Source organism: Cetorhinus maximus, chromosome 3 (genome assembly GCF_964194155.1).
Source record: "Cetorhinus maximus chromosome 3, sCetMax3.hap1.1, whole genome shotgun sequence".
In the NCBI taxonomy this organism is placed as follows: domain Eukaryota; kingdom Metazoa; phylum Chordata; class Chondrichthyes; order Lamniformes; family Cetorhinidae; genus Cetorhinus; species Cetorhinus maximus.
In genome coordinates, this window is record NC_135881.1 from 96096961 (window position 1) to 96114312 (window position 17352).

Genomic DNA, 17352 nt, shown 5'->3' on the forward strand with positions numbered 1-17352 from the left:
GTTACATGTTGAAATCGTCTTTTTGTAGACTCCCAGTTGAGTGCAAAGTGTAAGCTTTAAATTTGTTTTATATTTTCTTTCTCCTTTTTTGAAAAACAAAGCATGACTGGTGTCTGGGTCTTTTGTTAAAATTCCATTAGCATATTGAAGGTGACAAATGGTGATATAATAATCATACTACCATGGTAGGAATAAATCCTACTTTAAACTAGTGTTATCTCTATCACTGATGGATGTAGAAGTGAAAATTAAGTGGGAGGGTCTTCTTACTGCCCTTGCCTCCTTTGGATTATGCCTTTGAAATTCTCCAGTGGATCTATCAATATCTCACAAAACCTAGATGGGACCAGATAACCTGAAAAATGCTGGGAAAGTCCTTGGCTTATATTGCTGAATCAGTGATCTTTAAATCCCCATACATCATGTTGAAATTGTACAGTGCTCTGGTCAAGCTACACTTGAAGTATCTCTGACCTAAGCAGACAATTCAGACCCTAGAGGGAGACTAAGGAAAGTGACAAGCCAATATTGTACTTGAAATAAAAAACACCAATTACTTTCAGATGTTCCATAGCAGAAGGACGTGAAGATGTTCAGGATGTGAAGGGTCAGCTTAAGACAAATGTCAAGAAGAATATTTATTACACACTGATCAATAGTTGGAATAGATTGTCAGGAAAGGTTTGTAAGGCTGATACATTGGAATGATTTAAGTGACAGCTAGATTTTGTAATTGCAAAGCACTAGGGCTACAATTATTAATACAAAGAAATTCATAATGCATAATAATAAGGCTTAATAGATTGGGCATTATGAAATTAACATTAGCTATATAACTAATTGATCAAAGGAGAAGTCAACTGACTAGAAGAGATGCAGGTAAGATTTTGTCTGGCTTTGAATTCCTCGTGAGCCAGGAGGAACCGGGCTGCACCCTCCCTGGCTACCCAGGATCCTCAATGGATCTTTAGCCCTCTCCGGCCAGGCATCCTGTCGACCTTGAGGGAGTCCCCAGTTCTAGCATTTCCCCCATCTCTCACTATTAAGGAAATAATGGCCGGACCCTCCTACCACTATGCAAGTGAATCCCCTTCACCTCCTGATTGTCAGGTTCTGGCTGCAATCTGCTGCCACCAGATTCCCACTCTCACCTTTGGGCTAGTAAGACAATCCGGCCAGGACTCCGGAAATATTTATTCAAATCAAGTCCTGCCATTACGTTCAGTACTTGTACCATCCCTTTGTAAAAATTGAGACCAATGTACGTAAATATATTTTTGAAGTAAACTCGAATAAAGTAAAAATATATCCTGCACGGGAGAAAATGTACAAAAACTCTACGTCATGAAAATCCCTTACTATCTTTGCTATAAAATTGCCCACTAAGAGTTTTAACAATAGATGTGTGATATATTATCTATCTTATAATTTAATATATTAAAATTCTTCTGGATAGCATGTTTGATGTAGGTGCAGTACTTTGCTATCACTCATTTCCTGTCGTACCTTTCTATCCTCCTGTCACATTCATGTTATCACTTTCTTCATTGACTCAAAGTAAAATGACAACAGATCAAAACTGAACAGGAGGGAATGAAGAAATTGAAGGAATTAAAACTAGCAAGTGCATTGGGGTCACAGAATCGCACAGTGCAGAAGAGGCCCTTTGGCCCATCGAGTCTGCACTGACACGTGAGAAACACCTGACCTACCTACCTAATCTCATTTACCAGCATCTTGCCCATAGCCTTGAATGTTATGACATGCCAAGTGCACATCCAGGTACTTTTTAAAGGATGTGAGGCAACCCGCCTCCACCACCCTCCCAGGCAGTGCATTCCAGACCGTCACCACCCTCTGGGTAAAAAGGTTTTTCCTCACATTCCCCCTAAACCTCCTGCACACCCCCCACCCCCCCCCGCCTTGAACTTGTGTCCCCTCATGACTGACCCTTCAACTAAGGGGAACAGCTGCTCCCTTTCCATCCTGTCCATGCCCCTCATAATCTTCTACACCTCGATCAGGTTGCCCCTCAGTCTTCTATGCTCCAACGAAAACAACCCAAGTCTATCCAACCTCTCTTCATAAATTAAATGTTTCATCCCAGGCAACATCCTGGTGAATCTCCTCTGCACCCCCTCCAGTGCAATCACATCCTTCCTATAATGTGGTAAACCAGAACTGCACACAGTACTCCTGCTGTGGTCTCACCAAGGTTCTATACAACTCCAACATGACCTCCCTACTTTTGTAATCTATGCCTCGATTGATAAAGACAAGTGTCCCATATGCCTTTTTCACCACCCCACTAACATGTCCCTCCGCCTTCAAAGATCTATGGACACATGCCAAGGTCCCTTTGTTCCTCAGAACTTCCTAGTGTCGTGCCGTTCATTGAATACTTCCTTGTCAAATTACTCCTTCCAAAGTGTATCACCTCACACTTTTCAGGGTTAAATTCTATCTGCCACTTATCTGCCCATTTGACCATCCCATCTATATCTTCTTGTAGCCCAAGACACTCAACCTCACTGTTAACCACCCAGCTAATCTTTGTGTCATCTGCAAACTTACTAATCCTACCCCCCACATAGTCATCTATGTCGTTTATATAAATGAAGAATAATAGGGGACTGAGCATAGATCCCTGTGGTACACCACTGGACACTGGCTTCCAGTCACTAAAGCATCCTTCTGTCATCACCCTCTGTCTCCTACACTAAGCCAATTTTGAACCCACCTTATCAAATTACCCTGTATCCCATGTGCATTTGCTGCCTTTATAAGTCGCCCAGGTGGGACCTTGTCAAAGGCTTTGCTGAAATCCATATAAACTACATCAACTGCACTACCCTCATCTACACACCTGGTCACCTCCTCAAAAAATTCAATCAAAGTTGTTCGGCATGACCTCCCCCAGACAAAGCCATACTGACTGTCCCTGATCAAACCTTGCCTCTCCAAGTGGAGATAGATTCTCTCCTTCAGAATTTTCTCCAATAGTTTCCCTATCACTGACGTGAGACTCACTGGTCTGTAGTTCCCTGGCTTATCTCTACAACCCTTCTTAAATAGCAGAACTACATTAGCTGCTCTCCAGTCCTCTGGCACCTCCCCTGTGGCCAGAGAGGATTTAAAAATTTGGGTCGGAGCCCCTGCGATCTCCTCCCTTGCCTCCCTCAGCAGTCTGGGACACGAATCATCGGGACCTGGAGATTTGTCCGCTTTTAAGCCTGCCAACACCTCCAATACCTTGTCACTCCCTATATCAATTTGTTTAAGAACTTCGCAGTCTCTCTCCCCGAGTTCGATACCTTCATCCACATTCTCTTGGGTGAAGACGGATGTGAAGTATTCACTCAACACTCTAGCGATGTCCTCTGGCTCCACCCATAGATTGCCCCCTTGGTCCCTTATGGGCCCTACTCTTTCCCTGGTTATCCTCTTCCCATTAATATACATGTAGACTATCTTGGGATTTTTCCCTACTTTTACCAACCAGAGCTTTATCATATCCCCTCTTTGCCCTCCTAATTGCTTTCGTAAGCTCCACCATGCACTTTCTGTACTCCACTAATGCCTCCGCTGATTTGCTTCCCTTGTACCTGCTAAAAGCCTCTCTTTTCCTTCTCATCGTAACCTGAATATCTCTGGTCATCCATGGTTCTCTGGGCTTGTTTCTCCTTCATATCACCCTAGAGGGAACATGTTGAGCCTGTACCCTCTCCATTACCTTCAAAGCTTCATTCGATGCCCCCTCCAAGATATCATCTCTCCTTACTGCAGTAACTGACTCCTTAACTAATAATGCAATGCCTCCTCCTCTTTTACCCCCTACCCTGTCTCGCCTGAAGATTCTATATCCCGGAATGTTGAGCTGCCAATCCTGCCCCTCCCTCAACCGCGTCTCAGAGATGGCTACTATATCACAATTCCTCGTGTCAATCCTCACCCTTAACTCATCTGTTTTACCTGTAATGCTCCTGGCATTAAAGTAGAGGCCATCCAGCCTTCCTTTACTCCCTTGAAACTTATTGCAGCTGTACTCTCTCTGACTTGATTGTTTTACTGTATTATGATGTGTCCCTATTCTGCTAGCATTCTGTGTCCCCTCCCCCTGCCGAAATAGTTTAAACTCCTCCCAACAGCACTAGCAAACCCGCCCACAAGGATGTTAGTCCCGCTCTGGTTCAGATGTAGACGTCCCACTTGTACAGGTCCCACCTTCCCCAGAAATGGTCGCAGTAATCCAGGAATTTAAAACCCTCCCTCCTGCACCAACATTTAAGCCACGTATTCATCTGTGCTATTCTCCTATTTCTGTGCTCGCTAGCACATGGTACTGGGAGTAATCCAGAGATTACAACCCGAGAGGCCCTGCTTTTCAGTCTACTGCCTAACTCCCTGAATTCTTGATGCAAGACCTCGTCCCTCTTTCTACTTATGTCATTGGTACCAACATGTACCATGACCTCTGCCTTATCACCCTCCCCTTTCAGGATGCCCTGCAGCCGTTCAGTGACATCCCAGACCCTGGCACCAGGGAGGCAACACACCATCCTGGAGTCACTTTGACGGCCACAGTAGCGCCTATCTGTTCCCCTGACTATAGAATTCCCTATTACTATTGCTCTTCCTCCCTTTCTCCCCTCCTGTACAGACAGGCTGCATGTGGTGCCCGAAGCTTGGATCTGTCTGCACTCCCTGGAGGAACCAGCGCTCTCATCAGCCTCCAAAATGGAATACTGATTTGTGAGCGGGACCCCAGGGGACTCCTGAACTACCTGCCTGTTTCTCTTGGACTTCCTGGTGGTCACCCATTCCCTTCCTTCCTCAAGTCCCTTCAGCTGTGGTGTGACTACCTCTTTAAATGTGCTCTCAGACTCGTGGATGCTCCAGTGTCCCCAGCCACTGTTCCAGCTCTGAAACCCGAGCTTCCAAGAGCTGCAGCTGGACACACTTCCTGCACACATGCTGGTTCCGAGCACTGGAAATGTTCCCGGCTTCCCACATGGAGCATGAGGAGCACACCATGGCTTTGAGCTCTCCTGCCATGACTTATCCCGTTAAATTAAACCTTTTTAATCAATTACACTAGGGCCTTCTTTCCTGATCCTCGTTACTACAGAATATACAAACTATAAACCAAAAAAGACCTTAAACTATAAGCAATAAAAGTTGTAAATACTTACCTGACCTTACCCACTACCTACCAGTCATTTCTCTCCCTTGTAGCCTCTACTGCCGTAGCAGGCAAGGCCATTCTCTTAAGATTTAAGGAGTTGGATAGCAAAGAAAAAATGCAAAGAGCACCTCTTCCCCTCTGCACCTAATTCCCACTGTGCACCAAATTGCCAAAACCCACATTCACTCTGGCTGTGTCTCACTCACGATGAGCTCTCTCTCCTGCTCATGTGCAAGCACACTGAAAAGCAAAGTAGAAAGGATTTATGAAAACCTAAAATGACCATTCTGAAAAGCCCATGGAGGAGGAAAGCAAGACAATCAATTCACTCACCAAAAATTCAACTGCTTTCCCCTGATTTATTTTTTAGAAATATAAACTTCATGGGCAGGATGTTCCGGTTGGCGAGCAGGGGCGGGCGGAACTCCCAATGGCTATTGAGGCCATTGAAAAACTAATTAGGGTCATTAATGGACCTGCCCGTCCAACCTTAAAGTTCCCCTTAGCAGGCTTCGGAAAAAACATGCAACCTCATCCACGGGTGGGATGAGGTTTCATGAAGCTATTTAAATTTTTAAGAAAGGTTTCAGTAAAACTTATGGACATATCCCAACTCATATGAGGGCACATGGCAGGGAAAAATTTTAAACATGTTTATTAAAAGTTTTAAATTGGAGCTGATCTCCCTGAGGCAGCACTTATCCTCAGGGAGATCTCTGCGCTCTTTTGCAAGCCTGTGTGAAAGAGCGCATTCCCAGCTGAGGGAACCCCCCCGCCCCCCCGCCCACACAGGGTGCACATAGCTGGGTGTGCCTTAATTAATCATGTAAAATGTCTGCACACCCCCGATCAGGGGCGCTGATCTGAGGCACGCCCGCTCCTGCACTCCCCCCCCCAACGGACGGGGAAAATGTTTCCCCATATTTCACAATCATATGATTACATTTACCACTTGTCTTCCTCTTGCTTTGTAAAATGTTCACTTCAAAGCCTTAGCCTCTTGATTGAGTATTTGTCCTCGGAACATTTGAAGGAAATTGCCTACGCTTTTACCAACTAAACATTCATTCATCAATAGAGCTTGGGCTGTATTTCCTGAGTACAAGTTTTATTTAGTTTGTGACTTCCGGGCCTTATGTTTGAAAATTACTTGAAATCCAGCTTGAGAATTTTAAAATGGAAAATTCAGTTATTCTTTTATGATAAAACTATTAACAAATGTGTTATTTTGTTTGAAAGAGCAGAGATAGAGTGATAGCAATTGTGATAGCTGCTGAAGAAGCATGTACAGATTTAATTGTGTAATTGCAAAATACACATTTTCTTATGCTCGTTGTCCTAGAAAGCTTTTCATTTGCTTACAAGATAAGTTGAATTTTGCAAACTTTTCTATTAAGCAGAGCTGGTTAATTAAAGAACATGTGTTTTAACCCTTGCCAATGAGAAGCTAGTTACAGTCATTAAATATTTTTCAGCACTGTATCCAGGTCCTGGACACCACACTTCTGCTACTCACAGTCTCCATAACTTCTAGCCACTCCTGCTTCGTTTGGGTGGTTAGCCTCTTCCTACCATCTAAAGGGGAGAGGACCTCCTTTTGGACCTTATTGCCTCCGGAATGAACTCCAAGGAATAATCGGAGAACTGGGGTGGAGGAAGAGAGGGTTGGCCAACTATCCCATGTCTTCCTTCCATCTTCTTTCCTGAAGCTAGCTTTCTTGCATCAGTTCTGACCCCTGCCATTTTAGGGAATGAAATCTATCACACTTACTCACTCTGGCCTCTGAGTGACCCCAGTCCCACTGCAATGTGAAAGATTTTTAACTGCCCTCTGAAATGGTCTAGTAAGGCACTCGGTTGTCGATAAAGCAGTTCACCATCTCCTTCTCATGGGAATTTTGGGACGAACAATAAACGCTGGCCTTTACAGTGATGACTACATCCTGTGAATGAATAATTTTTAAAAATCTTTAAAATATATTCCATTGAATTGTATCATTTATGTGAAACATAGGCTGGGATTTTCCAGCCCCTTCACGGTAGGACCAGATTCGATGGCCCAGCCACCAGTCCATTGACTTTCAGCAGGAGTGGATGATCCTGGCAGTGGGGGCGGGGGGAGCACAGAAAACCCTAACCATTAAATTAATAACTCAGTTAGTTAATATGGAATCAAAGTACATACCAACCTGTTTAAAATACATGGCCAAGAATTAGTCATTTCTTACCATAATTGCCAATTTGTTGAAATTGCTACTAAAATGACTACAGTATTCTTTTGCAGTTTCAGACTTAGATTTTACACACACTTGTAACGCTGTAATGATTTTCTTATAATCTGAAGCATTCTTAAAGAAATCATCAAGTGCTATTGTTTTTCCTTTAGGTACATCAGATATGTTATTAAGGAACAATGAATTACAAAATAAAAAGTACACAGGCTCATATGTGCCTCCAGTTATGTTTTGTAAATGTGGATCTTCTGCTTTACAATTGTGAGTATGGATCCATAGGATGTCAGCACAAATAATTATGTGCAATCAAAGTGGGTTCTTACAATTTCAGTAACAAACTGCGGTGTGTTTTGGGCCTATTTAACTTGACATTGAAAAGTGTATTTCTAATCCACTATTCTAATCTAACTCCTGAGAACACCTCGTTTACATTAGCTCCAATTTATTGCTTAATAATAAACCCATGCCATGAACTGCTGAAAAATTGAAGCCTTTGAACAATTATAATGAGCAGCACTAGATTAGTTGAATTTAGTGAGATCAATTCATGTGTATCTTGGTCTTGAGGAGCAGCTCTTTAAGATGGGAGAAAAATATTTTTTAAAAAACCTTCTATTTGGGAAGACTGAGCTTTGATGGGAAACTTGTTAATTCCTATGTTTTTTTGGAGCCGGAATATTATCATAGAATATTATAGCACAGTAGGCCATTTAGGACATTGTGACGTCTTTGTGATAGGACTATCAGCACTGTCTCATTCTTCCATCCTTTCTGCATATCATTTTTTATTTTAAAATTAATTTCAAATATTTAAAAGCTACCATAGATTCTCCTTCCAATGCTGTTTCTGGTACGGCAGGATCTAGCAACTGTTAGGTAAATATTTTCCTAAAGTTTTCTTTTATTCCTTTAGTGATAATCAAATTTATGCCATTTAGTTATTAACTCACTGAACTTTGAAAATAACTTCTGCCTTAGTGCCTTATCAGAACACCTCACAATGTTAAACAACTTCATCAGATGTCTTAAATTTATTCTAATAAAAAGCTCCACTTTTTCTTATCTTTCCTTATAAAGTCATTCATCCCTAGTATTATCTTGGCATCCTTTTGCAACCTCTTCATGGACTTGACATCCTTCCTAAAGTCACGTTTGCAAAACTGGGACAGAATAAAAATTAATTTCCTCAGATATTTTCCCATTTCCCCATTTGTCTATTGTAACTTCAATGGTAGAGTCTCTTTTATTGAGAAAGAACAGCATGATCTGAAAAGCTGATATTTTGCTTATCCCTCCCACCCATTACACCCAAGCTCAGATAATTTTGAAGAAGGCAATGGTACTATATCTGAAGAACATCAATGCTAACATTCTTTTGATTTTAAAATGACCTTTCAAACACTGCACTATATTTTCTATCCTTGAAACAATTTCCTATGCAGGTTGTGATATTATCTACAATATCATGCACCTGAACTTTATCAATTGACTTCCTACATAATGCTTTAACAAATGCCTTTTGTAAATACATATATACAGCCCCCACTCCATTTCTTTTATTTCCTCAAAGAAATCTGTTTTAAGTATTAATTCTGTTTAACTAATTTTACAAATCCATGCTGGCTGGTTTTAATTATCCATGTCTTTCAAAGTGAATAATAATTTTATTTCACATTATGTCCAGTTCTGGGTGCCATACTTGAGGAAAGATGTGAAGTCATTGGAGAAAGTACAGAGGAGATTCACAAGAATGATTCCAGGGATAGCTCTAAGGATACACTGGAGGGGTTGGGACTGTTTCCTTGGAGCAAAGGAGGCTGGGAGGAGACTTGATAGAGATATTCAAGACTCTGAGGGGTATGGACAGGGTAAATAGTGAGATGTCAACTAAAGGACATCAAGAATTATAGGCGATAGATTCAAAATAATTGGCAAAAGGAGTAAAAGTGATGTGAGGAAAATTTTCTTCACCCAGAGGGTGGTTAGAATCTGGAATGAACTTCCTGAGAGGGTGGTGGAGGCAGGTTCGATCGAGATATTCAAAATGGAATTGGGTGGCTATCTGAAAAGAATGTGCCAAGTTATGTGGATAAGGCAGTGGTGTAGGACTAGGTAGAATGCTCTTTCAGAGAGCCAGTGCAGATGCGATGAGCCAAATGGCCTCCTTCCACACTGTAAAGACTCCGTGATTCTATTAAGTTTTAGCTATATACAATCACAAACTATCTAGTATGACTTTGGGGTGAAATTTGGCAGTTTGAATCCTGGCAATTGATGTAAAATGACCTCAAGCAGGTAGCCCTGCACTGCCTGCACTTCACATCTGCTGAGGTATAATGCACTAATACAAAGAAGCTTACGTCATTACCTGGATTGTTTAGGACCTTTTAAAACTACATTTTTAAACTTTTTAATGCTGACAAAGAGGTAACTGATACAATATCTCTTCACTAGTATGATGTCTGACCAGCACTTGGATGCATTTTTGGAGTCTCAGAGAAAGCCCTGTATTCCAAGTTCCATATTCCGGATAGAGCGTGACATGGGTACCAAGTCCAAAAATTTATCTATAATAGAGCAGTGCCATAAGGTACTAGCCTTTGAACAGAAGTTGAAAGGGAAGTTTTAAAATGTGTACTTTACTGCCAGGCTTCACAACCATTCTAGGCTGAAAACCTTAATTGCCTACTGCATAAATTAACTAGACTGCTAATCCAAAGAGAACACTAGCTGCACACGTTACATTTCTGCTGATTTCTTCTTGGTTATTAAAACTGTCAGTGCTATAGGTTAACATTTTAGAGTTGTAATGAGACATATTTTCCTATTTATTTCAGTGTGATAATGCTAAAGGACTCAAAGCCTTCTTTGATGGCATCAAATATGGACCTAAGCATCTGATGATATTTGGTGGAGTGTGCCCATCTATTACATCCATCATTGCTGAATCACTTAAAGAATGGAATCTGGTTCAGGTAAGAAATCCATAATCATTGAAGTTAAGCCATCTTACAGGTCTGTTCTTTGGCATTTAACCTCCTGTATAGTATATTCAGTTAGTGTTTTTCAGCCTGTTACATTGCAGACCAAAATTAAATAGCTACAGAACACGGTGATTAAGAATAGAAACATGAAAGAACAAAACAGATGAAAAGGACACTGGATAGCTATTTTTGTATTGCCATTTTTAAATAGATACTTCTTGATGGCAGATACATGAGGTACTTTGTTGATATATTCTGAATAATATTTCAAATATATGACAATTATTGAGTAATTCTGTACAATATTTATAATATATTCATACAATGAGTTTAAATTGTTGTTGCAAGCAAGTGTGGTTAATCATAAATAACTTTATAATGGAGTTGAGATTTTAAGTTGCTGGAAATCAATGGTAATGCGTCTGTTCATAGTTTTTGGTTTGTAATGATACTGAATTGTGACATATTGGAACTAGTATCTTAAAAGTTCCAATTTTTGTTATATGTTGAAAGCAACACAGATGGGTGTGACAGTGCCCACTTTGATGTAAAAATGAACAACAGTGAGATTTAGAAGAAACAAGAGGGTCAAAGATGATGAACAGCCAGCACTACTGAAAGACATTTTAATTTCAAATCGTACCTGTAATTTTAAATCCGTTTCAAATCAAACAGCTGGTGAACTTATGTTTAGGCAATTTCAGTTAAATATAGTTAACAGTAGCTTATCTTGGAAAGATAAATTATGAAATAAATTATGTAGCTATCAGAAAGGAGGACAATCTATTAAGACTGAACTTAACAAGAAAAATTAAGGTCGTGGGAAGGACAAGTGATGTAGGTTATTTTTTGAAGACTCATAAAGCAAATATTTTTGTCTTCAAAAAACTAGATCTGTGCTGCAAATAGCTTGATAATGGGATTGGTATTGTTAAGGAATTGAATCAATCTATGAAAGGGTTAAAACATTAACTCCCATAAAATACAACTAAAAAATCCTCTTTGAGTAAAACATTTAGGGCAGGATTTTTCGCTCGGCGTGTAGGCACAGGCCCGACACGCCCGAGCATGAAATAAAGCACATTGAAGTTGGCCGAGCGTGCCAATGTCAATGCGCACACTCGCAATAGTTCGGTCAGCGGGCACGCGCCAGAGTCGGCAGCGCGCCAACTGGCAATTAAAAGGTCTATTGAGGCCATTAAGTTAACAATTGTGCTGAATTTTTCACTGCCTGTTCAACCTAACGGTTTACAGGCAGGCGAAAAAGCCAAGCGGCCTTTGCATTTTTTTGGAAACCACGTCCATAGGCAGGGCGAGGTTTCCAAAATCAAATACAAATGAAATAAAAACTTAAATTTTTAATTAAAAACATATCCCTGCTCATGTGACAGGGTCACATTAGGGGACATGTTTCATTAATTTTTTTCTGCTGTTTATTAACTTTTTCAATAAACTCTTCTTCTCCCTGAGGCACGGAGCCTGGTCAGCGCTCTTTAGCGCGCATGCGCAAACTGTGCACCAGGCCTGCTCACTCTCCTCCCCCTGCCCGCACAGGCAGCGCTTAGTGCTGCCACTCATGTATCATGCTCGGCAGGCCTTAATTAGCCCGCCCGCATAAAATTGCAGTTTCCCAACTGCCCCCACCCACCTCCATGATCCTACATGCCAAGGGCAAAATTCTGCCCATATATTACTTTCACAGACATAGAGAGACAGACAGAGACCTGGAAAGCATGCTTTACCAGACAGGGAGTCATGCTTAAGCAGATGAAATTGCACCTACTCTATGTTGTTTTGATTCTTAGGACAAAGAAACAGTAAGGTGGACAGTGGTATATTATTTCTCAAGGCAACAGGTTTTCTTTATATTACAAGCTTAAGTAAACAAGTCAGTCAGATGCTGTGGGAACATCATTGAGTTGAGACCTTAAAAAAGGTTTCCTGATAGCTGAGACAAAGACAGCAAAAACTACACTTTATACTTCTGATTTTAAGTATAAAAACTATTTGTTTGAATATCTTACTATTTTTATTCCCTAAAGTGGATTTGAAGCTTGCATTGTTAGATGAATTAGTTTATCTTGCATTTACACTTGTAATATTCAAAACATTGCAATAATGTATTCAAGATTTCAGTTTATAATAAAGTAATATACAGTAACCATTAAAAAGGTTGTAGTTTCAGTCTGTAAACCTCACGGACCCTAACTCTCATAAATTCTTAATTATAGAATTCCATATATTTTCTGAGAGGGGTTATCCTTAGAGAATAAGGGGCACAATTTTACGTCCGGTAGATGGGCGCGCGCCCGACCCGATCGGGCGTAAAATAGCATGTGATGACATCGGGTGAGCGTCCCAACGCCATTGCCCAATTGTGTGATATTTCAGTTGGCGGGTGCAAGCTGGAGCCGTGCCCGCCATTAATTAAGAGGCCACTTAAGGCCATTAAAAAACCAATTAACAGCGATTTTTCGTTGCCTGTACGATTTTGCGCCCCTCGCACGGGCAAAGTGGGCAGGCGGCCAGCCAACAATTTCAAAAACCTCATCCACGGAGGGATAAAAGGGGTGAGCAGCATTGCCAGTGTCAGCAGTGGGGAGTTTGGTGCATAGTTTGCTGCTGGTGACTTATTAGTACTTAGCAGCTTCATCTCTGATCGGGGCTTCATTGTTAGCTTTTCCGGGTTTCACTTCAGGACTTATTGGTGTCTCCAAGGCCCCTGGAGGATTCAGATCATGTGGACCTTTCCAGGCATCAGACAGCCTTCTGTTACCCTGGTAATGGGGATTCTGCTCTCCGCTGGTGGCACCTCCTTTGAGGAGGAAAAGAGGGGTAGGAGGGAGAGGAGACCAGGTGTCCCAGTGCAGCTTCCAGGGGAGGGACCTGTGGGAGGAGAGGCGCAGGCACAAGGGGCACAGGACCAGCAGGTAGTCCAAGGTGGAAGGGTCTGCAGAAGACGCCACTGTCTGAGGTGCAATACATAAAGAGGCTCTGCCTCTCAAGGGAGACGGTGACCTCCATTTGCCAGGCGATTGGGCCTCAGATCACCACCGACTGTGTGGGTGGACACCCCATGCCAGTGGCCCTGAAGGTCACAGTGGCTCTCAACTTCTTTGCCTCCCATTCTTTCTAAGGGTCAGCGGGGGATCTTTGTGGAGTCTCCCAATCAGCTGTCCACAGTTGTGTCAAGCTGGTGACAGAAGCTCTGTTCGGGTGGGCACTGACCTTTATTCTTTACCGTATGGGTGAGGCCAACTAGGCTGAGCGAGCCAGGGGGTTTGCAGTGATTGCTGGGTTCCCCCGCATGCAGTGTGCAATTGACTTGTGACACATGTGGCCATCAAGGCGCCAGTGGGTGAGCCTGGTGCCTTCGTCAAGAGGAAGGGATTCCACTCCATGAATGTGCAGATAGTGTGTGACCATAGGATGCAGATTCTACAAGTCTGTGCAAGGTACCCTGGCAGCTCCCATGACGCTTACATCCTGAGATTCTCAAGTGCCAAGGCTCTTCAGTGCTCCAGCCCAACTGGGTGGTGGCTGCTGGGTGACCAGGGCTATCCCTTGAAATGGTGGCTCATGACGCCACTCCGCCACCCAAGAATAGAGGCAGAGAAGCGTTACAATACGAGTAATGCCTCCACAAGGGTGGTGGTAGAGAGGACCATAGGTCTCCCAAAAATGCGCTTCCGATTCCTAGACCATTCAGGGGGAGCACTACAATACCCCAGAGCGGGTGTCACTGATAGTGGTTGCATGCTGCGCTCTCCACAATCTGGTGCTGGCAAGGGGGCCCCACTGAAGGGAGAGGATCTTGATGCAGCTTCACAGGCCAGAGAGGATGAGTCCAGTAGTGAGTCTGAAGAGGAGCACTGTGGGGAGAAAGCTGAGGGCATGGAGGCAGACCTCAGTAACCTCCAGGTAGGCAGGGACACCAGAGATGTCTTGATCCAATGCTCCTTCAGCTAGGCTGCCAAAGATCAGCTTCTATCTCACCCCAGGCCTCCATCCTGGATGTCTGAAATGACCCTTTCATTTGCACCCAAAGTCCACTCAATGCCTGTGCAATAAAGTATAGAGCCACTCACGTCCAGCATTACATACTGGCGTACCCTGCACTAAAAAGAAAAAATGTGAAGCATACTCAGGCCATCAGATCCAAAGTAAATACAATGTTATCGTCACATTGAAATCATTATGACGTTACAATTACTGGTGTTAATGTCCACACAAGCAGACATATAAACCAAACATAAATGAACAGAAAATCACCCGTGAACTGTCCCTCTTGTGCTCATGGTGCTTTAAACTTACATCTGCGAGTGCAACATCTTGGTGCCTGTCCCGCACTGGCACCGGTGTTGGAGACAGCCTGCTGACTCTGCTGTCTTCATGGCCTTGGTGGTTGTCCTTTGGCCAGTGGAGCCTGTGCTGGCCCTGCCTGGGAGGGGCCGCCAGTGCCATGGCTGGCATCCCTCCAGTCATCGCAGCCTCATCAGATGCCACAGTCAGCCAAAGTGCTGGTATCTGCGCTGGTGCCTGCTTCAGAGAGTGGGTGTGATGCAGGTGAAAGTGAAGCCCAGTGGTCCTCCGGCATCAGGGGTGGCCGTTCGGTATCTAGAGAGTGAGTGCATGCTGGTGAATCTAAAAGGGAGAACAAGGCCATGCCATTAGTTAAAGTCATCACATTGTCACTGTGCATGCCAAGCACCCTGGTGAGACAATGGAGATCTGCATCATGGTGCCATCGTCTTTCAATGATCAATGGGGACTCCAGGTTCGAGGCTCCCATCAATGAAGAGACTACACTAGAATGGTTGCACAATACGAAACTCTCATCTGTGCGCACTGCACTCTTACTTTCGTCTGGTGCCCCCACCTCTTCACGCCTGGTTGCACGGGGAACATGCCGGCTATCAAGGCCTAGGGTGCCCTGCTTGAATCTGGTGAGCAGCAGCAGGTTGGGCGGGTCTCTGCCTGTATGTGCCCTCTTGGCTTGGTTATGGCTCGTCTTCTCCTGAAAGGACAGGGGAGCATTGATTAGTCCACTCTTTACCTGCAGTGCCATTGCAGCCTGGGCACCCCCAACTGAGGAACACCTCACAGGGCACATCCGAGTTGTGGCCCTTGATCCGCAAGTCACTCAGTCCAAGCAGCCATAGCTCACGCCCTTGGCCAGCTCTGGCGTCATTGACAGTTGGTACTCAGAATCTAGCACCCCTGAGGTCGATTTTGGGTGGAGTGCGGTGGGCAGGCGGCCACACCTTAACACTTCTGCACACTGACCCATGCCAACACAGTACTTACCCTTCCTGAGCGCAGCAGGTCATTGACCACTTCCGGCACTGCACGCATGTGCACCGCACCACATCATGGTTGCTCACCAGTGTTGGGCACCTCCTCCCATGCCCTCTTTTTGAGGTGCGATGGCCTCCTCCTCCCACCTCTGGGGACAAGAGTGTCCCTACTGGCAGCCCTCCTCCAGCAGGACCGCAAGGCATTCATCCGAAAAGCAGGGGGCCAAGCGCCCACCCGACCTGCCCTCTCGCCTGGTATCTCCAGCCACACTGGACTCCATCAAAACAACGCAGAACAAACGTACTTGAGTGGGAGCCTTTTCTGGAGCTGCCTGGCCCATTTTCAAACCAGCCGCCGGGTTGCCATTGGACCCAACGGCCGACAGACCCCCACACCCGCTCAGCCCTTCCTGACAAGTGAGAAGCAGCGTTTTGCGCTGGCCTGGCCTTAATTGGCCTGCCAGAGTGAAATCAGGGGGGCGGGGCTGATCGCGGGTGGCGGGCCATTTCCTGGCCGCTCCCAATCCCGCTGGCCATGCCCGCCTACCAACCTCAAAATTCTGCCCAAGGAGTCTGTTATAATGTACTGTGTAAGTTCTATTCTGAGATATAGTGAAAAAACTCCTGGAAAAGGGACATTTTATCTTAAGACCATGTCACTAGCGAGCACAACTGAATAAATTCAGAAGAATAGATTTACCCTTGCTGGAGGGTTGCTTGGGAGGGTGAGGGTGGTGGCCGGTGGTGTAAAGATAACAGAACTCTAACAATACAAACTTGGAAAAAAGACAACAAAAATATGTTAGAAATTGGTGAACGAAAGTTTTGCCTAAGACAGTGCAAAGAATGTTTAAAAAAGCAGTTTGGGTTATGTGTTAATTCTTAACAGAGAAGCCACCAGAAAGAGTTACCTTCCCATAAATAAAGAGTAAAAATAAAAGAAAAAGGCAGGTAGCTATTTAACCTAGTTTGCCTAATTTACAGCTGGCAATTGATTGAAGTCAATCAATTGCTGTTTGTCTGATCGTGATTACTTTTTTTCAAAATTATAGTCTTTGTATGAGCTTGATTTACAGTTTTTAGCTTTAATAGTTTTAAAGCGTACAGCAAAGACTAAACATAGGCATAATATTAGTTGGGACCATTTGATCTCTTCATTTCAACATATACTGATTTGCTTATGTAGTATCAATAATTTGGACATGTAACCAAGAATTTGCTACTTGCCTTGATGGGTTTTCATCCGTCATAATGGTGCATCTCTGGTCCTGATTGTTTGAGCTATGTCATTCTGTGGACAGGCTGCTTCTCAAAAGTTATGCAGTTTCTCTGAGAGCATGATGGCTCAGAGAGGTTGGAGAAAGACTGTGGGAAGTCTAGATTACCTTCCAAGGTCCAAAGTAGCCAGCAGCCTCAGAACAAGCAAAAGAAAATGTATTTTTGAAAATGCATTAGCATATGGAATTAATTTCCCTTTGTTTGTGTACATGGGTTTTCAGTCCTTACATTACTAAGTTCTCTCCATCATCCATATCAGCACTGAACATTGGTGGTCCCCATTATTTGCACCTACTCATATTGCACCTAACCATATCTTCACAGATATACTATGCACCCAAAACCAAATGAGATGGACAATGCTGGAAGTGCTG

At 43.5% G+C, this 17352-nt stretch overlaps 1 protein-coding gene across 1 annotated transcript in view; it reads left to right on the plus strand.

The window, feature by feature from the left end:
• Positions 1–10552, plus strand: part of LOC144674168 (gamma-aminobutyric acid type B receptor subunit 2-like) — a 269924-nt gene extending 259372 nt beyond the window's left edge. Inside the window, exon 2 of the mRNA XM_078535656.1 lies at positions 10257–10552. Within this exon, the coding sequence (XP_078391782.1) occupies positions 10257–10409 (153 nt within the window). The 3' untranslated portion in view covers positions 10410–10552. The remainder of the gene's footprint in view (positions 1–10256) is intronic.
• Positions 10553–17352: the final 6800 nt, after the last annotated feature.